The sequence below is a fragment of the Petaurus breviceps genome, unplaced genomic scaffold, assembly GCF_028583685.1.
Source record: "Petaurus breviceps papuanus isolate PSGF00001 unplaced genomic scaffold, PetGlider_PUasm1.0 126, whole genome shotgun sequence".
In the NCBI taxonomy this organism is placed as follows: Eukaryota; Metazoa; Chordata; class Mammalia; order Diprotodontia; family Petauridae; genus Petaurus; species Petaurus breviceps.
The window spans coordinates 86,412,527-86,438,158 of NW_027185655.1; the positions used below are offsets into that span (position 1 = coordinate 86,412,527).

Sequence of the window (25,632 nt, forward strand, 5' to 3'; positions counted from 1 at the left end):
AACTTTTTCAGTAGTATTTATTGTTTGAACAATTCAAAGTATTTATTATTCAGTTAGAATGAAGTACAGACGCGCACACACCTATGTCAAAACCTGAGTATCCTAAAAAAAAAATCTCTAGAATATACCTGTTATTTAAACCATAACATAAAATTAGAAAATAATTAAAATGGAATTACAGATACCAAACTGAGTTGAAAATAATTGATCTCCTCCTCCACACCTAAAAGAATGGTGGGAAAGTTGAAGGCATAGTATAATAGCTTTTCTTAGAAGGAAAGAGAGAGACTTCCTGAAATGGCATGGCAGTAAGATACACACTGATGAATAAAAAAGCAGGAAACCCAGAGAAAACCTAGAGTTTAAAAAAGGGCCCAGACACACTTCAACCTATCAGAAGCTACATATAGTATATACTTCCATCCTAAAACAGACACAGACACATATACACATACACACACTCTGAACTGTTTGGAGGTGACACAATCATCTTTAAGAGGATACATCACTTCATTCACTAATTAAAAAGTAGTAATGAAAGTGATAAGCTTAATACTGCACACATCTTGCAAGTGATGTATAATTAAACTATTTTGAGTCTTCAAATAAAAGATAAATATACATGTATACATATTATATCATATATACAAGTTTCTATAAATATATTCTGACACACTGAAGAAACCCATTCTTCCTATCCACAGGATTAACCTCTGTTCAAAAAACAAAACAAAACACTAAAACTTAAAAAAAAAAGTCAGGTTTTCCTAAAGAAGCATTTAATGTACCCATGACAAATGTGTCAACTAAAATTATATCAGGCAGAGGGGAAATAATGCAAGTGACTAATCACCACCCTTCATGGACTATATTAGTAACTGAATATGTCAGCTTCAAACATTGGCCTTATCTCTAAATTTCCAAGTAAGACAAGACTGTAGAAACAAATTCAGTTTACTTTTTGTTAAATGAACAAGGTCTCTTTCATACAAATAAATTTAACGATGTTGTACATTTTCTAATGACTGCCTTAGTGTGAATGAACTGAGTTTCTGCCCAGCACCACAAGGCAGGTATGCAGAAATGTCCTGAGGGTCCTTTTTTGCCTTACACAATCAAGGTGGCTTCAGCAAATTTAATGGATTTATATCAAGCTCATTCAGTTAGAAATTTCTCTGGAATGATTACTTACCTCTATAAAGAGCAAGCTGTCAATAAACAGAAGCTTTAAGTTAATTTGTGTGTGTTACAAGGGAGAAGTTGAAACTACACCTTTAAGGAAACTGAAAAGTTAAATCAGTTCAAACTTATTATGTCAAGGGCTAGGGAAAAATGGATATCTGTATGCCTATACATTTTTAAATACTAATTATAGAAATGGAGTTTTCAAATATGGAAGAAGCCTTATAGTCATAGAAACAGAAGAAAAAGTCCAGCATACCTGAAAACAAAATTCAAGTTTCCAACATTATTTTAAAAAACTAGGCAGCAAAAAGCTCTAATTGAATTCTAGCAGCTTGTCCGAAGGTCCAGTGTAAACTGTTTTACTTTGGATTACTCTAGAAATTTGGGAGACTTCACTCTCTACTTGGCTGAGAAGCTGAATCAGATGGTGTGAAGGCCAGTAGTCGCTTACTTAACAGGGCATTGTGTCGTTTCAGGTATTCTATAATATCTCCTTGCTTTTCAACTACTTCTTCTAGACTGGAACTAGTCCTGTAAATAAATAAGGCATAATAGGTTATAAAACAAAAAGAAAGCCCACCTGATATAAAGTGCTTATACTGATAGCCTCTCAGCAGTTTCCATTAGGCAGAAACTGCCCTCCAAAAGGCAAAAAAAGAGAAAAACACTATAATGAAAAACAACTGTGCAAGAATTTTTGTTGTTCAGTCATTTCTCAGTCGTGTTCAACTCTTCATGACCCCATTTGGGGTTTTCTTGGCAAAGATACTGGAGTAGTTTGCCATTTCCTTCTCTAGCTCTTTTTACAGATGAGGAAACCGAGGCACACAGGGCTAAGTGACTTGCACAGAGTCACATACCTAGTAAGTGTTAGAGGTCAAAGAATTTATTATATAACCATATCAGTAAAATGGCACAAGCATGGACCATCTCCTGAAATATGGAACTAGTTTTGGCATATTGATTAAATTTCTACCTCTACTCTCAAGTGAGAGACCACGTAACCCAAAGAGATTCATCATCTAGGAATTACCCTTGAGAAAAGTACATTGACAGAAAGGACTTGGTAAAGGCTACTTTGTATGAAGGGATTTGTTTTGTTTCTCAATGGGGAAGCAGAGAAGGGAATTCGAAACTAAGAACTTCGATTAACAAGTTTGCGCCTGAAATCAACACAAAAACAGCATCCCAAAGGCATGTCTGCAAGTACATATAGAACTGAGGTCAGAGTTTTTCTGGCTCCCAATCCATCAAAGACCTAACTTACTGATGGAGTTCCATGCTTAAATCCACTGCAAGGAGCACTACCAATAGGACACTCTTACTAACAGTTAGGTCATCAGAGATGTGTACTCTTTCTGTATCTTCTCCCCACAATTAGAGGTTTCTTCTCCTCTCCTCCTCTAACATCTACTGTCTTTGTGCTCTCCCTCTTTCATGGTATCAAAAAAACACTCTGGAAAAAGAGCTGGGAAAAACCTCATTTTCACTGTTTTTGCTTTTGTAGTTTTGGTCTAGGGTTTTGATTTCTTTGGTGTAGAGGAACCTGGGGTGGAAACTCCTGATGCTGATGTAGGTACAGAATAAGAATCTGGCAAGGAATTAAGAGTCCTAGGAGGCTGCCTGGGGTCCTTAAAGTTAAACAGCTGGCCCATGATCACAAAGGGTCAGAGGCAGAAACTTGCCTCTTTCACCTGCCTTGTCTACTAAGTCACCAAGTTTCATTTCCAAAATGAGAAGACTGGATTAGGTCAGCGGTACCAAACTCAAACAAGGACTATTAAACATACATAAAGATCCCTGAAGGTCACATAATGACTTAGAAAACCACATACTGACATCTATATTTTACTGTATTTTTATTTTGTTAAGTATTTCCCAATTCCATGTTAATCTGGTTCTGGCAGCAGGCAATGCCAGGAGTGTTTGACACCTCTGGATTAGAAAACCTCAAAGGTCTCTCTTCCAGTTCTAAATATATGATTGTTAGAGAAGTAATTTCTTTATCTATAAAATGAGAGTGTTAGACCAGATTTCAGAAATACAGTTATGTAAACATTCATAATACTAAGTATTCAAGTGTGTTTCTTGGCTTTTAAGAAGAGTTCTAATGCTTTTTTTTTAATTAAAAAAAATTTTTTTCAAGAATTCTAATTCTTAAAGAAAATACCCTTTCCTCTTCTGAACTCCATTTTCCTCCCATTTCCCCCTTCATTATTACCTGAATCCAGTCTCTGAGGTACTATTATTAGCATATGCATACATGTTTTCTTCTTCAATTATATCAGGTCTTGGCTTGGCTTTATTAAATCTTCTTATTTTTACTAAAATGACAAAGCAATAATAGTTATTCTTGTCTAGATAAAAATGTGCATTTTTAAAGATAAATTTTTATCACTATTTTTTGTTTTTGCATCACCTCATCAATCCTCCTCCCCACTTTTCTTATGAATGAGATTTACTTTTTTTTTTAATTTAAAAATACAGGGCACATGACCTTTTGATTTAAAAAAATCATTTGAGTAACTTTTACAGACAAGTAACAGTACTTGGTATTATGAGTGATACAAAGATAGGTAAGACAATATGGCCCCTGCCCTGAAGAAACTGACAGTTTAATAGTGGAGATGAGATACATAAACTGGTAGGTTAATTTATACAAAGAGAAATGCTGTAAAATATAGGAGGAAATTAACTATAAAGGAAAACACTATCTGCCTCCAGAGAAAGAACTGATAAATATTTGTATAGAATAATTTTACATATATATAAATATTTGTGTCTAATGTAACCATCTCTAGAGCAAGGGTGGGAAGGGGAGGAAGAAAGAAAAAAAGTTACATGATAACTTTAGTATATGTTTATATTTATATTCACTTCAACTATTTTCATACTGAGAAAAGTTTCATCAGTTACAATTATCATTTTTCCATGTAGGAATGTTAATAGTTCAACTTTGACAAGTTCCTTTTCCCTGTTTATCTTCTTATGCTTCTCTTGCTTCTTGTATCTGAATGTCAAATTTTGTATTCAACTCTGGTTTTTTCATCAAGAATGCTTGAAAGTCCTCTATTGCACTGAATGACCATATTTTCCCCTGAAACATGATACTCAGTTTTGCTGGGTAGTTGATTCTTGGTTTTAATCCCAGCTCCTTTGCTCTCTGGAATATCATATTCCAGCTCCTACGGATAATCCCTTACCGTAGAAGCTGCCAGATCCTGTGTTATCCTGATTGTGTTTCCACAATATTCAAATTGTTTCTTCCTGGTCTAGGAATTTTGGAACCTGGCTATAATATTCCTAGGAGTTTTCTTTTGGGGATCTTTTTCAGGAGGTGATTGATGGATTCTTTCAACCTCTATTTTGCCCTCTAGTTCTAAAATATCAGGGCAGTTTTCCTCAAGAATGTCTTGGAGGATGATTTCTAGGTTCTTTCTTTGATCATGGCTTTCAGGTAGTCCAATAATTTTTAAATTATCTCTCCTGGATCTGTTTTCCAGGTCAGTGGTTTTTCCCATGAGATATTTCACATTGCCTTGTATTCTTTCATTTGTTTGGATTTGTTTAATAGCATCTTGATTTCTCATAAAGTTATTAGCTTCCATTTGCTCCAATCTAATTCTGAAGTAATGAGTCTCCTCAGTGAGCTTTTGAGATTCTTTTTCCATCTGGCAAATTCAGCTTTTTAAGGCATTCTTCTCCTCATTGCCTTTTTGAGCCTCTTTTGCCATTTGAGTTAGTCTATTTTTTAAGGTGTTATTTTCCTCAGTCAGGCTGTTGACTCTCATTTCGTAATTTTCTTGCATCGTTCTCATTTCTCTTCCCAATTTTTCCTCCACTTCTCTTATCTGCTTCTTAAGGGCCTCTATGGCCTGTAACCAGCTTGTCTTTTCCTTTGAAGCTTTTGGTGCAGTTCTGACTTCACTGTCTTTCTCCTGTTCCATGCTTTGATCCTTTTTGTCTCCAAATTGGAGTCTAATGTTGGAATCTTCTGTCTGCTTTGCTTCCTTTGCCTGGTCATGTCACCCCTCAGTCACTTGACCCCTGGCCTTTTTGCCACAGTAGGACTCTGCCACCAGACAGGGGAGCTTCCGTCCCAAATGCTGGGGTTTTCTCAGCCGGAGGTATTAGATGGGTGTCTTCTCTGAGGCCTCCATACGCTCTGGCAAGCTGGACACACACCACAGGACCTCCACCCTAGACTGCAATCCAGATCCAAGCAGGTTAAAGCAAGAGCGATTACCCCTCGGACTGGTGCTTGGTCCCCCTGTACTTTGCAGGCCAGGAGCTGAAGCTGCCACGTGGTGCTGGCTAGCCACGAACTCCCACTTACTGGGTCCCAAAGTCCAGACTGCACTGACCTCTCACTTTGTCCTTCGCATCTATTTGTTGATAAATCTGGAAACAGCCACAGCTGCTGCTGATCTGGAGTCCCTCTGGCTGGCAGCTGGTCAGGCCCACCCTGGGGCTAAAGCCTCGGGTTGGGTCCCAGAGCACTGCGCTGGCAGATTCCTGCCAGCCTGTCCTCAACGGGAGGTTAGCTTTTTTGTCATTCTCTGTGTCATTCTGCAGCTCCATAGTTTGTTTAGAGTCCCCTTTTTATATGGATTGGGAAAGGTGGAAGCCGGAGCAGCGGGGAGGTCCTGCTTCTACTCCACCATCTTGACTCCACCCCCAACATTTTAATATATTATAAAATCTTTTTATAAGCATCAACAATCTGATTAAAGTCACAGTTAAAAAAAAAGTTACTCTTTTAAGTAATCAAGGTTGCCCTTTGTAAATGACCTACCTTCAACTACAACAGCTGTTAATCTGGGGTTAATATTTTGGAGGGTCCATGAATTTGGATGAGGAAAAAGAATGATATTTTTATATTTGATCACTTCTAACTGAAATTTCCTTCAATCATTTGAAAACATTATTCTGAGAAAAGGCTCGTGGGCTTTCCCAGACTGCAATTACACAAAAAAGGGTTAAGACACACCTGCACTAGAGTTTACAACACCAAATCATATGGATTCAGTTTTGTAATTCAAAGACATCATGTAATTACAATGATACTGATGTCAAATTAGACCACCCAGAATGTGTTTTCCACTATTCTTTTAGATCATTAGCCAAAATAGGGGTGTGTTCAAAAGCATTAACCCTCTGAAGAACTGGGTGGCCTTATGTGCCATGCAAATCTTCCATTTCATTAGGGAGTTGACTACAAAGCAACTTTACTGGATGCTTAAACTGGGTAGATTTAATTTTAAGAAAACATAGGTCATCACAGAAAAAAAATTTAGCATGATGGAACTTCTTATAGTCTAAATGATTTCATTCATGCTAGTGATCCTGACAGTGATTTTCCTGGTGAAATGGCAGAGGCACTGAAATTTGGACAGAACCTCCTCTGTCCCCCCAGCTACCACCAAGAGTTAAATTGGGCAGACCCAACTGCAGTTAAGTGTGACTAATCCAAAACTACTTTCCTAATTAAGAAAACCAGAAAAGCAGAGTTACTGACTTTACCAGTGGAAAGGCTACTCTGAAAGCTGATATAAAATTAAAACATTAAGCCTGGGTTTAAATCTTTCCTCCTGCTTCATGGTGTAATTGTGGACACTCACCTCTAGGGTCATGAAAAGTGCCAGAGACCCTGCCAAATGTCCAACCTAATGACTTTGTATTCAAAGCTCTGACATCATCTCCAGTCACTTCAGGTAACTGGTCAAATATGGAACAGAACTAATCCAGGCAAAAGTGAATTAAATATTAACTCCAGAGACCAGGGTCACTTTACTAAACTTGGCAATTTGAAGGATGGATTAACCATAGTCAAAATAATAGCTACCATCTATTTAGTGTTTACTCTGTGCCAGGCACTGTGATAAGCAGAACCATTAACTCATATGATCCTCAAAACAACCCTGGGAGAAAAGTGCTATTTTTCTCCATTTTATAGATGAGGAAGCTGAGGCAGGCAGAGGTTAAGTGACTTGCCCAGGGTCCCACAGCTAGCAAGTATCTGAGGCAAGATATGAATTCAGGTCTTCCTAACTCCAGTTCTTCCAGCTCTATCCACTGCACCACCTTGAGGCCCCCACCCACACTGCTAGTCAGGTTTTCCCCTCCTCCCTTTCCTTTTTTCCAAGAGCCAACAAGATATAAAGTTAGAATTATGCACGTTTTTGTTTTTTTGCTGCATGGTTAATTAGTACCTTTTTATGAGTATAAATTAAAGATTATCATCAAATAGTTTCATTAGTATTAGGCCATCCCAACTGGATAACATCCCACAAAAGGAATATAAACCACTGAGAGGGCTTCTTAGCAGATAAGGGCAATGGAGCATAATGGAAAAAATGCTGGAGTTGGGGTCAGGAAACTTAGATTTAAATCCTGTCGCCTCCAACAGTAACCAGCCATGCAACCATGGACAAATCACTAAAATTCTGAAGCTCAGCTTCCTCATTTGTAAAACTGAAATGATACCCGTGGAACCTAAAAGGGTTGTTATATTCAGAGGAGAATTGCATATAAGTAAAATACTCTGTAGAATTTAAAGTGCTCTATTATTATTAAATCAAATAATAAACCTCAAGGGCAGTACGTTGGATTATAAATTTACTCTAATAGAGATACCCTACTGACTGCCAAATTACCACAAACCACAACAAGAAACCAACAACAAAAACTTTCCTTTTCCCCTTTAATTGGAAGTAATCTCTTTGGATCTCATATAGAATTTCATCCTTTTACTGTATTTTCCCTTGATTTATCTGGCAATCAGGTCACTCGTCTGTGTCCTTCCCTGACCAGATTATAAACTCTATGAGGACAGAGAATATTATATTCTTCCTCCTCTGTCTATTCCCCCAGTATTCAGCAGAGGGATCACCACAAGAGTAGGCACTAAGAAAATATCTGTTGATCTGCTGAATGTCCCTCTCACTCATATCTCACCTTCTGGAAATTAGATCAGTTTACAGGTGTAATGTGATTTACCCCAAAGGTATGATGCCAAAGGGTTATGTAAGGAATTTTTTTACCCAAATACAAATTCTAATTGTATAGAGGACTCTGTGGTTTACAAGACTGCAGTCAGTTATTTTATAAAATCAAAGAATCACAAAAATAACTGTTATTCTTACCCATTTAAGTCAGTGCCCAATTAATTAATTTTAAACTCAAAACTGAAGTTCTTCATAGTACATGGTAAAAATTTAATAATCTTCAGAGCATATGTGGTATTTTTATCATCACTATCATCTACATTATAAAAAGACTTGTTAGGGGCATCTAGGTGGCATAGTGGATACAGTGTAACATTTGAAGTCAGGAAGACTTGACAGGTCAAATCTTGCCTCAGTCACTTACTAGTTCTGTGACCCTGGACAAATCACTTAAAATGTGTCTCAGTTTCCTTATCTGTAAAATGGATATAATAATAACAACTCCCACACAAGGTGAAAAATCAAATGAGTTAATGTATCTAAAATGCTTTGTAAACCCTAAAGTGTTATATAAATGCTTGTTATTAATATCAAATACTTAAGGAGAATACTATAGATTAAGAAAACATTTTTTTTTTAAAGCAATCGGGGTTAAGTAACTTGCTCAAGGTTACACGGCCAGTTTATTTCTGGGTGTGGTGCTAAGTATCTGAGCCCAGATTTGATCCCGACTCTGGAGCCGGTGCTCTTACTCGCTGAGCCACCTGGCTACCCCAAGAAAACATTTTAAAAGAATTTAACATGGTTGACCTCATCTATTCTAGTCACTAAAAATGGACTTTTAAAATATTTTTTAAAAGTGTACTGGGGGACGGAGTCAAGATGGTGGAGTAGAAGCAGGACCTCTGTGTGGTTCCAGCTTCCACCTTCCCCAATCCATGTAAAAGGGGACTATGAACAAACTTTGGAGCTACAGAACCCACAAAATGACACAGAGAAGCTAACCTCCTGCTGAGGACAGCCCGGCAGGCCGGCAGCAAGTGGCCAGAAGAGCACTCTGGGAGCCAAGGCCAGGCCTGCGTGAGCTGGAGGTTTTAACCCCAGGGCGGGTCTGACCAGCCGCAGGCCAGAGGGACTCCAGATCACCAGCAGCTGTGGCCGTTTCCAGATTTATCAACAAATAGATGTGATGGAGAAAGTGAGAGGTCAGTGTGGTGTGGACTTTGGGACCAGTAGCTGGGAGAGCACTGGCTTTTGACCCCAGGGCAAGAAGTGGCTGAGACACCTTGGCTCAGCCAGCACCACGTGGCAGCTTCAGCTCCTGGCCTGCAGAGTGTAGGGGGACCAAGCACCAGTCTGAGGGGTAACTGCTCTGGCTTTAACCTCCTTGGATCTGGATTGCAGTCCAGGGTGGAGGTCCTGGGGTGTGTGTCCAGCTTGCCAGAGCATGTGGAGGCCTCAGAGAGGGCAGCCAACTAATACCTCCGGCAGCTGAGAAAACCCCAGCATTTGGGACGAAAGCTCCCCTGTCTGGTAGCAGAGTCCTACAGTGGTAAAAAGCCCAAAAGTCAAGTAATTGAGTGGCAACATGACCAGGCAAAGGAAGCAAAGCAAACAGAAGAATTCAACATTAGACTCCTATTTTGGGGACAAAAAGGATGAAATCACGGAATAGGAGGAAGACAGTGAAGTCAGTCCTGGACCAAAAGCTTCAAAGGGAAATATAAGCTGGTTACAGGCCATAGAGGACCTTAAAAAGCAGACAAGAGAAGTGGAGGAAAAATTGGGAAGAGAAATGAGAACAATGAAAGAAAATTACGAAATGAGAGTCAACAGCCTGACTGAGGAAAATCACACCTTAAAAAACAGACTATCTCAATTGGAAAAAGAGGGTCAAAAAGGCAATGAGGAGAAGAATGCCTTAAAAAGCCAAATTTGCCAGATGGAAAAAGAATCTCAAAAGCTCAATGAGGAGAATTGTTCCCTCTGATTTAGAATGGAGCAAAGGGAAGCTAGTGACTTTATGAGAAATCAAGATGATGTTAAACAGATCCAAATAAATGAAAGAATACAAGGCAATGTGAAATATCTCATGGGAAAAACCACTGACCTGGAAAATAGATCCAGGAGAGATAATGTAAAAATTATTTGATTACCTGAAAGCCATGATCAAAGTAAGAACCTAGAAATCATCCTCCAGTAAGTCCTCAAAGAAAAATGCCCTGATGTTTTAGAATCAGAAGTCAAAATAGAGGTTCAAAGTAATCCACCAATCACCTCCTGAAAAAGATCCCCAAAAGAAAACTCCTAGGAATATTATAGCCAGGTTCCGGAATTCCCAGATCAAGGAGAGAATATTACAAGTAGCTAGGAAGAAACAATTTTAATATTGTGGAAACACTATCAGGATAACCCAGGATCTAGCAGCTTCTGCACTGAGGGATCGAAGGGCCTGGAATAGGATATTCCGGAGGTCAAAGGAGCTGGGATTAAAACCAAGAATCACCTACCCAGTAAAACTGAGTATTATCTTTCAGGGAAAAATATGGTCATTCAGTGGAATAGAGGACTTTCAAGCATTCTTTTTTTTTAAAGCAATCAGGGTTAAGTAACTTGCTCAAGGTTGCAAGGGCTGTTATTTTGGGTGTGGTGCTAAGTATCTGAGCCCAGATTTGATCCCCAGGTCATCCCGACACTGGAGCCAGTGCTCTTTACTTGCTGAGCCACCTGGCCGCCCCTTTCAAGCATTCTTAATGAAAAAAACAGAGCTGAATAGAAAAATCTAACATTCAGATACTAGAAGCAAGAGAAGCATGAGAAGGTAAACAGGGAAAGGAAATCATAAGCCATTTATCAAAGTTGAACTATTAACATTCCTACATGGAAAAATGATAATTGTAACTGATGAAACTTTTCTCAGTATGAGAATAGTTGAAGGGAATAGAAATATGTATATACATACACACACATATATGTCTATATTGGAGGGTATGCGGGCATATGAATATATATGTGAATGTGTGTATATATGTTTACAAGTATACATAGAGGGCACAGGACCAATTTAACAGGAAGGGATGATACTTAAAAGGTGAAATTAAGAGGTGTGAGAGGAATATAATGAGAGGAGATGGAGAGAGACAGAGTGGGGTAAACTATCTCATATAGAAGAGGCAAGGGAAAATGGTTAAAATGGAGGGGAAGAATAGAAAGGCAAAAGGGAATGGGTCAACCTTATTCTCATTGAATCTGGCTCAGGGAGGGAATGACATACACACTAAATAGGGTATCTCACCCTAAAGGAGAGTAGGGGGGAAGGGGATGAGAGGGGGAATGATGGAAGGGAGGGCAGGCTGGGGGGGAGGGAAGTTGGAAGCACTGACTTTTGAAAAGGAACAGGATCAAAGTAGAGAATAGAACAAGTGGGTGGTGGGATAGGAGGGAGGGAAATATAGTCAGTCTTTTACAATATATCTACTATGTTAATGTTTTCCATTAGCTACACATGTACAATCTATACTGAACTGCTTATCTTCCCAGTAAATGTGGGTGACAAGGGAGGAAGGCAATGAATCTGGAATTCAAAGTATCAAAATCAAACATTTAAAATTATATGTATGTATATATGTATATATGTATATATATATATATATATATATATATATATATATATATACTATTATTAATAATATTCTACATGTAATTGGGAAATAAGATATACAGGCACTGGGGCATAGAGATCCATCATGCCTTACTAGAAAAGTCTAAGGGGGTATGGGAGAAGATATGGGAGAGAGCAGATTGAAGGAGGGGATATCCTGTGAGACTGCTATTTTGGGGTGGTGGGTAGTACAAAAACGGGGAGAAAATTTGTAACTCAAAATCTGGTGGAAATTAATGATGTAAATCAGAAGTTAATAAAGCATTTGAAAAATGGAAAAAAATGTACTGCTATAATACCTCTCATAATAAATATACAAAACTTCCTTTAATCACAATTTTAGGACTGATTCAAGAAAGAGACAAAACCCAAAATTTAATAGCAAGATTCTAAAAATCTTAGCAATTTAAGTTAGTATTAAATACACATTTGTATGTGAAACTATTTTACTTTATCATTTTCTACTTAAATATTTGGTGAACATATCCAATTTCATGAAGAGTTTCTTCAAGTCAACAAAAGCTTATGTTTACAATTAGTTCAGTATCATGTCTGTTGGTCACAGTAACTTTCCTGCTGATTTTAAAATGATGGCAAAGAAAGACTGGCACTATGAGTCAATCTGAGGTCACAGCTGCCGAGAAAATAATTACTTGTTGTATGTTGTATTTTTGTTGTTGTTCCCATACATTGTATTTTGTTCAGAATATGAAGTAAATTTATTACTTATAACAATTTCCCCACTAAATGAAAAAGTTACAGGAATAAATTTTTTATTTACAGGAATAAACAAAACAAATATTATTACAATGTTTATAAGTAATACATTTAATTCGATGAGCTATGAATAAGTTACAATTCTTTAGGATAAATTTTCAGATATTCAGTGAGATTTTTTCTGTGCATTAAAATATTTCTCATATTTACATTTCTATGAATTCTCGCCAACATGAATTTTTCAGATGTTTGACAATGATTCAGTGTTGTATGAACAGTGCCACACGTATTTTATCTATAGGGCCTGTTTCTAATATGAATCTGCTGATGTTGAAGAAGGTCTAAGTTATAAGGGCATGCTCTCTGACATCCTTTACATTTTTAAACCTTTCTAGTATGAATTCTTTGGTATACGATAAGATCTGAGATCTGATGGAGTTATGGAATTGTAATGGAAAAATAATGGGCTTTTATAGAATGAACTGGGGAAATACAGTACTTAAAAGGCCACTGTAAGAAGGGCAGTCCTGGTAGATGGACAAAATGGGTAATTCTCACCTGTGTAAATGACTAGGCATATCAGGGAACAAATCAGTTCCAAGGCCAGGACTGCCAGGATGAAGTCAAGATAGAGGGGACCGTGATCTGGAAAGGAGTGCTGTATACATAGGATGAGGAGAAGTGCTGCATTACCTGACAAAGGAAACAAAAACCCAGCATTAGCCAAAGCACTGCACTTGCTATCAAAAGAGGAAGTAACAGCCTAGTCAAAATGGTAGTATATAATAAAGCTGAAGATAAAAACTAAATTAAGTGGTACCAACCATTTGGGGTAAAGATAAAAACTAAATTAAGTGGTACCAACCATTTGGGGTAAAGGGCAGAACAAGTTTCTTAACTGTGTATGAAAGCCCCAGGGACATTGCAGCATTATTGTTATAAGTTATAGCCACTATTGTGTAAGTGAAATTGTTTAGGCCTTCTGATCAAGGCCACTAACATTCTGAAAAAAGTTAAACTAGGAAAGAGGCAGTGTGGTATGTGGGAAGCACAATAGACTTTGGGTCAGGAATAACCTAGTTAAAACCCCATATTGGGATACCTGCTATGTAACCATAGGCAAGTCATCTTAAACTCTTTGGGCCTTTAAAACGAAGATAACAACTTATCTCACAGAATGGTAGTGAATACCACATAAGATAATAGATAGAAAGTGCTTTATATTCTTTAAATGATATCTATATAAAGGTCAGCTATTATTACTAGAAGCTTAAAGATATTAAAGGTAACAAAACTTAGTTAAAGATAACAAAACTCATAGTACTTTGTACAATGTATCATAATGGAAGTAATAATATACAATTTTTTTTAGCAACACCCACTTCACAAAGATAGATATATATGCTTATATGAGACAGAAATACCTACGATGTTAACGGCTTATGTTACATTCACATTTAGGTGAATGCCATTTCCCCTCTAATCATCCTTCCAAGGTGATACTCTCCCAGTAAGCCTATGGCATACTTCTAAGTGTTGTTTTTAAACTTACTTTTTGCATCGCTAATTTGATGAACTTGGCAAACACTGAAAATGTACAAAGAGGAAATTATTTCCAAGTTCCTTCTTTTCCTAGTGTTTTTCTAAATCTGGAAAATGTTTGCTTAGTCCAAAGAAGAGAAGGGATCTCCTACTTGTTGGTGCAAGCAGAATAACTATGAAACAGTATGCCAAGTTTAAATTACATATAAAAGTTACTTTGCACTTTAGTTCTGTTCTAACATGTCCCATTCTTTTGAAAATCATATTAGCATACAGTCATGCTGCTAGTAAATCAGCTTTGGGGAGACCTAGTTGGTACTTGGTCTCAAAACAATTACACTTTTTTAAATTGGGGGGGGGACTTTAAAAAATGAGAGAAGCTGTTGTGCATAGATAACGTGACTGCACCATTACAGATGCTAGACCACATGTGATTTTCAAAGTAATTTTAATTTTTTAAGATGTTCTATAACAGAATTTCTTTTCATGGTAACAAAGATGGAGGACATCAACTGGGGAAATATTAAGCAATTATGTTGGATCAATGTAATGAAATATTGAAAGAATGGAAGAAATAATGAATTAGAAGAATTTAGAGAAGCATGGAAAACTTCTGTGAACTGATGAAGAGCAAATAAGCATAATCTAGAAAACAATACAATGTTTACAATAATGGTACATTGTGTAACTGTAATGACCTGGCTTAGAAGAGTAAGAAAATGTACCTCTATGAAGAGACAGGAAATTATGGCTGTGGAATATTTCATAGAGTGGCAGATATGACAAATATGTTGATTGGGCTTTGCTGACCTCCCTTTTTGCTCTGTTCAAAATCTGTTACAAAGGCGAACTCACTGGGTAGGTTACTGGGAAGGTATATATTTATAAATTAAGGAGATTAAAAAAAAGACATGAAAAAAGAATTTAAAAATGTTCTATAGTAAATTCAATTTTACTGAACCAGACTATAGAGTAGACCTGGACAGAAGAAACAAATGAATTTCAAAACGACATAAGCTCATAGCTCTACCTAGTGGCCATGTCTATAAGCTCTCCAGCTAATTCATCTAAGTATCTGGTTTTATTCCATTTGACTAGCTTAAGACATGAAGACATACTTTTTTTTTTCTTTAAGAAAGGACTTAAACAATAACAACAAATCTTACAGGATTGTTTCATGACAAGCACATAGGCATTGAGCAAAAATTACTACCAAGTACACCTAGCAACTAGGAATCCCTGAAACTTGTCAACTCATATATACTACAATAAAGGGCCCCAAACTCGCTTCTCTTTATTGTACTTAACAGCAGCATGCACAATGAAGTGGCCATATGGTTGAGAGAAACTGATTTAGGATTCCCACCAGTGATATTAAAGAAAGCTCTGGGTTAGGGGGCTCCTACTCAACTAAGCTGCCTGTACCTAGGTTAAGAGTATATGCTCTGTGATGCTAGGACATCCAGTAATTCATGGTCTAGAAGTCACCCAGGAAATGCAGTATCTAGTTACAGTGCCGGGTCTGGAGTCAGGAAGACTCAAGTTCAAATATGACCTCAGATACTAGCTACATGACCTCAGGTAAGTCACTTAATCTCCATTTCCTTTCCTCCCTCCTCAAAGGTGGTTAATCAAGTTATCAGATCTGCTTCTAAACCAGTTAGTTCTTAATCTAGAATTCACAGATAACATCTCTTCATAATATTGTTATAAAGTTTCAAGTGACTTCAGCTTTTGAATAAGGCATATATTTCCCATCATGGTCAATGTAGGAATTTCTTGTTGTTTCAACTATGCACATTTATTGAAAAGGTTTTGTTTAGGGGCGGCCAGGTGGGGCAGTGAGTAAGAGCCGAGGGCCCCAGGGTCAGGAAACCTGGGCTCGGTTCCGCCTTGGATACTTAACACCCACACAAAAAATAACTGGCTGTGTAACCTTAAGCAAGTTACTTAACCCCAATTGCTTTAAAAAAAAAAAAAGGGTTTGTTTAAAAAGTGGGGGAAAAGCTTGGCTTTGGAGAAGAGATATGAAAAGACACCTCCCTCTACTCCCTTGTAGAAGTTAGGAGGCTCATGGGTATGGGGCATTCCACATATTTTCAGATTAAAAAAAAAGTTCACCCTCTGAAGAGATAGAAGGCAGAGACTGTATCATTTTCTATCTAGACCAGACAATGGGGGCCTTTTATTTTTTTAAACTGCCAACTTTCATCTCCACAGAGAAGCTGGACACACTGCCATCCACAGGTCAGGGCTGGTGCTGAAGGTCTCTCAGAGAGGAAGCCCCTTCACATGACCTTTATTGAGGGGGGGGGGGAGGGCAGGGCAATTGGGGTTAAGTGACTTGCCCAAGGTCACAAGGCTATTAAGTGTTAGAGTGTTAAGTGTCTGAGGTTGGATTTGAACTCAGGTCCTCCTGACTCCAGGGCTGGTGCTCTATTCACAGATTTACAAATTCAGAAGGGAGGAGGTAAGAAATCAAGAGAGGGTGTAGCTTTTGAGGTGAGTTTTCAAGGAAACTAGAAATACTAAGGGGCAGATGTAACGAAGGAGTCCACAGGGACAGCTTCAACTACTGCCCTTTAGAAGGATCTAGAACAGACATTTCAGGGAGTCTGTGAACTTGTAGGGGGAAAAAAACCCCAAACCTATCTTCCTTTTCATTAACCTCTAACTGAAATGTAGCTTATTTTCACTTAAATGTAGCATATTTTCTTTCATTATTTTAAAATATGACTATGAGAAGAGTCAAAAAGCTTTACCAGATTGCCACAGGGATCCAGGATACAAAAAAGGTAAAGAACCAACCCCTGGTCTTGATCATCATCCATTCTTCTCAATTCCAGAGATCTAGTTCTTACACTCACTGCACTTGAATGTCTGACCAGAATTGCCTTGTGGCAGCTACTTCCTGAGAAAGAATTTATCAGTTTAAAAAAAAAAAGTTTTTTCTACTTCTCACTCCCAGGGAACAGTCAAAAAGCAGTAAATTTATTTCCTCCAACTCAAATCTCTTCTTCAGTGGAAGGCACAGCACTGACCCTCGAAAAAGCAATTATGTTTTGCTAGTTGTTCAGGTACAGATTTTCCAAACGCCACTTCTGTATCAATATACCAACTAAAATTAGCACTGTACCTGGTATATAATATTCACCTTATAAATTCTTGTTGAATGAAAGAATGCTGAATTATAGGAAAACACAAATGGCTCTGGATGTATTCAAGTGTTCTTAAGGTTTAGTCATTGGGCAAAGCATTCTAACTATTTAGGGCTTTGCTGACACACCAAAAGTTAGCCCCTAAAAGAGTCTAGAAGTCAACTAATCTTTTTTTTTTTTTCCCATTTATTTCTCTCACTTCTACTTCCTCCCTGCCCTTACAAAAAGAAAGAAGATAATACCTGTACTCATCCCAATGGACTTCAAGAAAAGCTTCTCCTATATTGTGAAACAGTATATAAAGGTTACCTACAAACCAGAATGATTTGGGAAGTATAGCATTCCTACCTCATCCATGTGACAGGAAAGGAAAATCCAGTGATCTGATGTCATTTTCCCAGTTTCTACCATAAATTTACAGAAACAAAAGAAAGTTTTTGTTGCACTATATAGTTGTCTTTATCTGACATTTCCAGCATTAGATGGGACCAAGAAGTTAGATTACTGCAGGGTTTGGAAAAAGCAAACCTTAGCAAACCCAATTTAAAGCTTGAGATCCTCACACCAAGTCCTACTCAAGTTAGGAGGAGAACTTTTGAAAAGATATTGGGAAAGAATGAAAAAACTGTTCTGACTATGATGTAACATTACTAAACCCTAAGGAATGATGCATATGAAAATACTGAGGCACAGGAGGATATGAATGAATTGATGCTGAGGAGAAAAAAAAACAAACCAGAACCAAGACAACAGTCAGAACAATTATAAAAGAAGTAAAAACAATGTGAAAAAGCAGCTGAACTCAGATTAAAAAAAAAAAATGACCTTGGCTTTGATGGACAGATGCTGAAACACTTTTCAGTAGGGAGTTAAGACATTTCCAATGAAAAATGTTGCAAATCTTATTCTTCAGTACTGCCTAGCTGTTTTCCTTTATCACTAAGGAAAAGATGAATATACCAGTTAAGTGTGGTCTAAAAAAACCTAAGGAACCAAAACCACATTTTTTTTTTTTAATGCAAAAAGCTGAGACAGGCAAGTGAACTCACCAGTAGAGTGTATCATTAAGGACAGTCTTTTAAGATGCCTTGTGGATCTATAGATGATGATGTAGCCTCGTTTTCTCACTTGGCTATGGTGATAATGGATATAACGTTCAAGAAGCATGTGGAGGACCCATAAAATCACTTTTCCAAGGATGACCACAGTCTGAACTTTAAATGGGTTGATGTAGTTTCCTGGGCATTTGTCCTCATTTGGATTAGGATAAGAACAAAGCAAACCTGTTAAAAATGCTAAAACGACAAATACAACCTAGAGGGGAAAAAAGTACCAAGATTAGGCTTTGAGGTTAAACACACACATCACCTTTTCTGTCCTACATTCAATCACTTTTCTCAATTTTTAGAAACAAGAATAAGAGACAAAGGATTGAACTGGTTTCAAATCTTGTCTCAGACACTAGCCAACCCTGGGCATGTAACATTCCATGACCATCAGTTTTTATATTTGTAAAAAAAAAATTTTTTTAATTTCAAATTTGTAAAATTTGGACACTAAACTTCTAAGATTTCTTCTAGCTCTAAATCTATGATCACCCAAAGGGTAATGGGGAGGGTGCATCATAGGCACAAACAAGCAATAACACATTACAAATAATTACATAGGAAAGGTGGTATAAAGGATGCCATAAGAAAAATGTCTGGCAGAAAAAAAGAGTGGAGTAACACTGACAGACAGAGATGACCTGCATACCCTGTACTGTTAAGATAATTCATCAAGTAAAGCCCTCAGCATGTTGGAAGAGCCTGCAGGGGTGAATCTGTGAGAGGACACTGACTACAGTTACATAGTCAGAGTTGAGGAAATGGGGAAACTCATCACTGGACGGAATGCCCACTCTGATGAGATCAAAGATTTATTAGAATATTATTTAAGTGAAAAGATTAGCTACTCAGACATGTAAAAACATCTGTTAAGGCATCTAGTTCAAATAATCAACAATTGGGGGCAGCTAGGTGGCGCAGTGAATAGAGCCGCTGCTCTGGAACCAGGACTTCAGTTCAAAACCAGTCTCAGACACTTGACACACTAGTTGTATGACCTTGGGCAAGTTACTTAATCCCAATTGCCTCGTCTTCCCTCCTTCAAAAGAAAAAAAAGACAACCAAAATTCTCAAGAAATAGTGTAATGGGAAGGCTAGGTGGCACATCGAATAGAGCACTGGCCCTGGAGTCAGAAGGACCAGAGTTCAAATCTGACCTCAGACACTTAACACTTACTAGCCATGTGACCTTGGGCAAGTTACTTAACCCCAATCGCCCTGCCTTCCCCCCTCCAAAAATAGAAAAAAAAAAGAAATAGTGTAATACAGGAGGGTTTAAAACTAACTTTTTTAAATTAAGAGGTGCAGGGCGGTTAGGTGGCACAGTGAACAGAGCACCAGCCCTGAAAGAGGACCTGAGTTCAAATCTGGCCCCGGACCCTTAACACTTACTAGCCATGTGACCTTGGGCAAGTCACTTAACCCCAATTTCCCTGCCTTCTCCCCTCTAAAAAAAAAATTAAAAGGTGCATTATAATGTGCTTTTCTTCATGAGTTCATGGGATCACAAATTTATAGTTGGAAGAACCTTTAGAAGCCATCTAATCCAAACTCATTTTATAGTTGAAGAAACAGACTCATAGACATTAAATTCATTCTGGGCAATTAATAAAAGAAAATAAATCATCCTAATTAAGCAGCAGTTTAAGAGAATTTCTACATGGCTCTGCAACTCCCCAAGTGTGATTATGGTTGAGTTGTTTAACCTTTTTGTGCTCATTTCCAAATGGATAAAAGAAGAAATTTGGACCACATGATGTTCAAGGCTCTTCTCAATTTCATAATTCTATTACCCACATACCTGCTTCTCTAGTAACAACAAGACTAATACTCTCATCACCTAGTCGAAGAGTATTTAACCCAAGGGTGGGGAACTGGTGGCCTCAAGGCCACATGTGCCCAGCTAAGTCCTCAAGCGCAGCCCTTCGACTGAATCCAAACTTCACAGAATGAAGTTTGGATTCAATCAAAGGGCCAAGCCTGAGCACCTAGAGAGCCACAGGCTCACCACCCCTGAATTTTTAATATAGTTTGATGATGTATTTCAATATAATTGGTTCCCTTTTATAATCCTTTGTTTTTTATTTTAAAAACATCATTCTGAGAAGGGTTTCGGTCTTTACCAATCTGTCAATGGGGTCCATGACACCCACAAAAAAGATCAAGAATTCCTAACCTAGACCATATGAGGTAATAAGCCTTTGAAAAAAATCAAACAAAGTAACTCATCAACTCCTCTGAATACACTTAAAATAGCCAACAGGACCACTATCACTGCAACAAGCACGATGGAGGAAATACAATAATTTTTGGCTCCACTGTAGCAAGTGTTTTCATGCAGATGCTATGGCCCAGGAAGATGTTGCTCCATCTGGGGAAGGGCATTAGAGTAACTGACAGTATAATAGCTAACCTTTAGGAGCTATGTATATACACAGATATGCATATGTACATGTGTGTATGTGTATTTTTTTCTAAACTTGTGAATTCACTATTATAGAGAATTTCCAAACCTTTCTACCAATTCAGATTGGGGCTTGTTCTGAGCCTTTTATTCTTTACAAGTTACCTGCGATCCTCAGACTTGCCTAAGATCACAGTCAGAATGCATCAAAGGTGGCACTCAAACCAAGATCTTGTCTCTAAAGTGGCTCTCTATCCACTAGGCTATATTTCTTTTTATAGTAACCTACTTTGTAGCAGAAATAGCACACTTATTCTCATCCAGATTCTCCAGTGTTCACAAAGTGAAGCAAGAAGTTACTGCTTTGACTCTGAAACACTCCTTGGTGAGCCTAGCACTTTCTCCTGTCAAACACTCCAATTTTTTTTTTTTAATCCCCACAGACTTACATGTATTAGCAAGAGGAGATTTGCTATGATGACAGTAGGAAGTGCATGGAATCTAGGTCTGAAATGAACATGCAATGGATGCTGTGGCAGAAGCTGAGCTTCTAGAAGAGGGTCATCTTCTAAACTCTGTGTAAGATCCAATGAACCCTAAAGGGAGGGAAACCAAAAATCAGTACATTCTTGAATAATATTCACAAAAACCAGTCATATAACATGAAGTTCAAAAAAGTGTTTTATACATTGAGAGGCTTACTCCATTCTAAGAATATTTTTCCTGAAAAATCATTCAGTTTCAACTACAGGAAGCAGAAGGAATTATCTCCTACTCTCAAAGGGCTTACCATCTGCCTGGCAATCAAGGAATAAATAAGTGAAAAGTTCAATAATGGTAAGAGTTCAATAGAGAAGTACTATGTTTTAAGAGGGCAGGCCATGGACTCAGGAAAATCTGGGTTCAAGTATTACATGTATTAGGTATATGACTGTGGGTAAGTTCTTTAACTTCTCAAGATGCCAGGCAACTTTCTAAAACTAAGTTACAGGGGTGGCTAGGTGGCGCAGTGAGTAAAGCGTCGGCCCTGGAGTCAGGAGGACCCGAGTTCGATTCCAGCCTCAGACACTTAACACCTACACACACACACACACAAAAAAAAACAGCCGTGTAGTCTTGGGCAATTTACTTAACCCCAATTGCCCTCCAAAAGACAAAAGAAAAAAAAGACTAAGTTACAGATGATGAACTTATTTGTATCTGTGTGAGGAGGTTCCTACCAGAAGCTCAAAGTGATGATGAAATCATAAGTCTTAGACATCCCTGCAAAATGGGAGGGAGAGATAGAATTTGTAACTCAAAACTTTAATTTAAAAACTGTTTTTACATGTAATGTGGGGGGGAGGGGGAATATTGTTTTAAGAAATGTTAAATGACAAAGACAATTTTTCAAGTAAAATAAGCAAGTAGTACCATCCCTCTGGGATTCAGTTCAGGCATTTGCAAAAAAAAAAAAAAATTAAAAGCCTTACCACTCTACCACAGAAGAGTGGGCTGAACTAAGGGCTAGATCTATAATCAGGAAGACCAGGATTCAAATTCCCCCTCTAATACTTATTAGTGTGGGCAAGTCACTTACAACTTCTAGTCCTCAATTTCCACATTTATAAAAGACTGAAGATATTTATCTCAAAGGGTTATTGTGAGGCTGAAATGAGATAATGGATGTGAAAGGCTTCAGCTTAGAGCTCTATTACTGGCACTCAAGTAATTTGTTAATAAATATGTGTTGACTAACTGATCATATACAGTCTTACTACAGTTTTAAACTTAAACTATTGCAGACTCAACAATTCATAGCATTTAACAGAGCCCAGCTCTTTCTCCTCCAGGTTTTATGTTCCCCCAAGACCAATCTTGGAAGGATTTACACTTTACAGATGAGGAAACTGCACCTAGAGAGGCAAAGAAACTTGGTCAAGGAATACTACTGTGTTATAAGAAATGACAAAGAGTATGGTTTCAGAAAAACCTGGGAAGACTTATATGAATTGAGGCAAAGTGAGCAGAACCAGGAGAACTGTCATACACAGTAACAGTAATGTAAAAATGACCAGCGGTGAAAGGCAGCTACAATGGTGAAAATAATGATCCACAGCAATTCCAAAGAACTCATAATCAAAAGTGCTATCCAACCTCCAGCAAGATAACTTTTTTTTTTAAAGCAATTGGGGTTAAGTAACTTGCCCAAGGTTACACGGCCAGTTATTTTGTGTGTGTGTTTTGTGTGTGTGTTAAGTATCTGAGGCCAGAACCGATTCCGGGTCCTCCGGGCGCCGCCGGCGCTCTTACTCACTGCGCCACCTAGCCGCCCCAGCAAGATAACTTTTGAGTGCATAATGCAGCATTTTTTTTTTTACTTTTTCCCCCCAAATATGGCTAACACGGAAATGTTTTACATGACTTCTCGTGTGTATCAGGTATCACGTAGCTTGCCTTATCAATGGGCAGAAGAAGCATTGCTTATTCCTGCAAAATCAGGTACACCACCATTTCATTTCGAAAGCTGTTTCCTGGCGCCGACAATGACAAGGCTTCACGTGGTTGCTGCGCTCACCACAGTCGCGGCTGGGACAAGAGCTGCAGAGCTGCGGCGGGGCCGGGGCCCCAGACACTAGGGGTGGCCCCTCGTTCCGTTCCTCATGACCCAGCTCGGGCTTCAGGATATTCGAACCGACTTCGAGGCGAACCGGAGGCCAGCAGCACAACTGGCAGGTCAGACCCTCAGTCACGTGAAAAATCCGAGTTCCGGGACTAGAAGCAAAGCCGCTCCCCCGACAAAAGCTTGGAACTGGGGTTCAGCCGCGCACCTAGGGTACCACCCCAGCACACACGTGCCGGTACCTGGCCCGGCGGCCTCCCCGTGACCAAAGCTCAACCCCTCGGAAACAGCCAGAGTCCCATCCCTAAGGCACACAGACTTACTGGCGACCCCTTCCTAGGAAGCACAGCTGCTACTGTAGGGGTCCCCTTCCCAGGGCGCACAGTTCCTTCCAGCCATTCCCCCCTAAGGGCGCACAGCCCCTGCAGGTATGTCCTCCCCAGGCGCAATGCATCCCTTTCCCCTGTTCCCAGGCTGCAGTTCCTCCAGTGGTCCCCTTCCCAGGGCGCACAGCCCCAGTGGGTGTGCCTCTCCCAGAGAGGTTCGTCTTCGCCGTGCGCAGCTTTTTACTGTGCCCCGAGCCCCCTTCCGGGGTACCCGCGCGAGACAGGACGCTCGGAGGGGGTGGGAGGTGAGGAGGAAGGGCAGCTTCGCAGTTCCAGGCCCCGCCCCGCAACACCAAGTGCCCCTGGCCGCGCCCGCCCCGCGCACACTCACGTCTTCCAGTCTGGTCCCCGCAGCCATCTCCTGGGCTCCAAAGGCCGAAGCCCGTGCCGCCGGGGAGCGCTTTCTCCACTAACGAGACTATCCCGCTGCTTTCGGAAGGGGGGGAAAGGGGGAGGAAAAAAACCCTACATGCCCCGCCCGCCTTCCCGAGCAAACTCACCCTGATTTTGGGCACGCCCACGCTGGCGCAGGCCCCGCCTCCATGGGCGGCTTTTGGCTCCTCCTCCAAGGTCTTCATTGGTGGAGCCGGAGAGGCTTCCCCCCGACGCTGCCGGCCCCCGGAGGGAGGGGGGGGACGTTCGCAGCGGAGCTGCTGCGGGTCTCCCTTCTCTCCTATCTTGACCCATTGCTTTGGCACCCTGCTTTCTCTTTTCTAAGGTTCTCGACTCCGAAAGGCTAAAGCATGGTAGGCTGCATTCCCAAGCCTTCGGTGGCCTGATGTCCAAGCCATCACACCTGTTATTTATGTGCCTTTTAGAGATGTTCTCTGGGCGTGATTTTCTGTGTCTCCAAGCCCTGGCTGTGTATGTATTAGCTAGGAGGGCTTGAGGATGGCAGATATAGAGCTGAGCTTCAGAGGACATGTCTAACCCTCTCATTTTATAGATGAGGAAACCGAGGCCCAGGGAGGTTCAGCGAATCGTCCAAGGTCGACCAGGTGGAAGCTTCAGACCTGGGATTTGAACCTAGCTTCTTTTGATTCCAAATAAAAAAGCTTGTTTCCATTGCACCTGACAAGGTCCAGTTCTGTGTGTTCTCTGTGTGTGCGTGTGGTGTCTGTTTTACCTAATTACATAATATCTCAGGGCCTCAGTGTTCTCATTGGTAAAATGAGGGATGGGATCCTGTTAATTCATTTTTTAATGCTTTGGTAATTGTTTCAATATGATTTTGTTTTTAAGTATTTAAAAGCTTTACAGTATTCTGAAAAGGAGTATATAGGCTTCACCAGATAGCCAAGGGGTCCACGACACAAAAGAGTTAAGAGCCCCAAAATGTCCCTTTTAGAAGATGAACCAGGAGTACACTTGGAGTCAGGAAATCCGAGTTCAAATACTAGTACTCTTAGCTTTGCAAAGTTGGACAAACTCTGAACTTTCTGAACTACAGTTTTATCACCGGTTAAAAATGAGTAACAACACTTGAAATAACCATCCCACTAATCTCTGATCCTCAGTTTCATACCCTTTTAAATAAGGACAATAGTAAATAACCATATAACCAAAATTATAGTACAATAGTTCAGGAATTGGACAGGACCTCAGAGGCCATCTGGTTCAGTTATGGGAAAAATATGAGGCACATTAGACAAAATGCTGAACTTAAGAGTCATCTGGAAAATGGGGGTACTAATAACACCTTCCTCACATTGGTGTTGTGAGAATCAAATGAGATAATATATTTGAAGGCCTGTTAAAATGTTAGCTATTTTCTTTTTTTATTAAACTATACTGCACTTTATAAATGTGAGTTACTCCATCACTAATAATAGTCTGTGATTCTGGAAATGTAGCTTTAAGAAAAAGATAAAACAAAACAAAAAAAGGGTAGCAACTCCATCATTATGATCATTAAAACAGTTGT

At 39.2% G+C, this 25,632-nt stretch overlaps 1 protein-coding gene and 1 long non-coding RNA gene across 4 annotated transcripts; one reads left to right on the plus strand and one right to left on the minus strand.

The window, feature by feature from the left end:
• On the minus strand, positions 1–24,252 carry TMEM192 (transmembrane protein 192). Of its 3 annotated transcripts, none has more exons than XM_069097738.1 (6): positions 24,040–24,249; positions 21,170–21,316; positions 18,260–18,524; positions 13,069–13,203; positions 3,407–3,509; positions 1–1,716 (listed from the first exon to the last, which is right to left on the minus strand). In XM_069097738.1, the coding sequence occupies exons 1-6, from the start codon at positions 24,064–24,066 to the stop codon at positions 1,578–1,580; spliced, it is 816 nt and encodes a 271-aa protein (XP_068953839.1). In that variant the 5' UTR covers positions 24,067–24,249; the 3' UTR covers positions 1–1,577. The 3 variants fall into 3 exon arrangements, with proteins under 3 accessions (XP_068953839.1, XP_068953849.1, XP_068953859.1); XM_069097748.1 differs by lacking the exon at positions 24,040–24,249 and adding an exon at positions 23,157–23,327; XM_069097758.1 differs by lacking the exon at positions 13,069–13,203 and having other exon boundaries at positions 24,040–24,252.
• LOC138168853 (uncharacterized) lies at positions 23,620–24,786 on the plus strand. The gene is made up of 3 exons (XR_011170222.1): positions 23,620–23,750; positions 24,427–24,572; positions 24,655–24,786. It is a non-coding gene; the product is annotated as an uncharacterized lncRNA (long non-coding RNA).
• Positions 24,787–25,632: the final 846 nt, after the last annotated feature.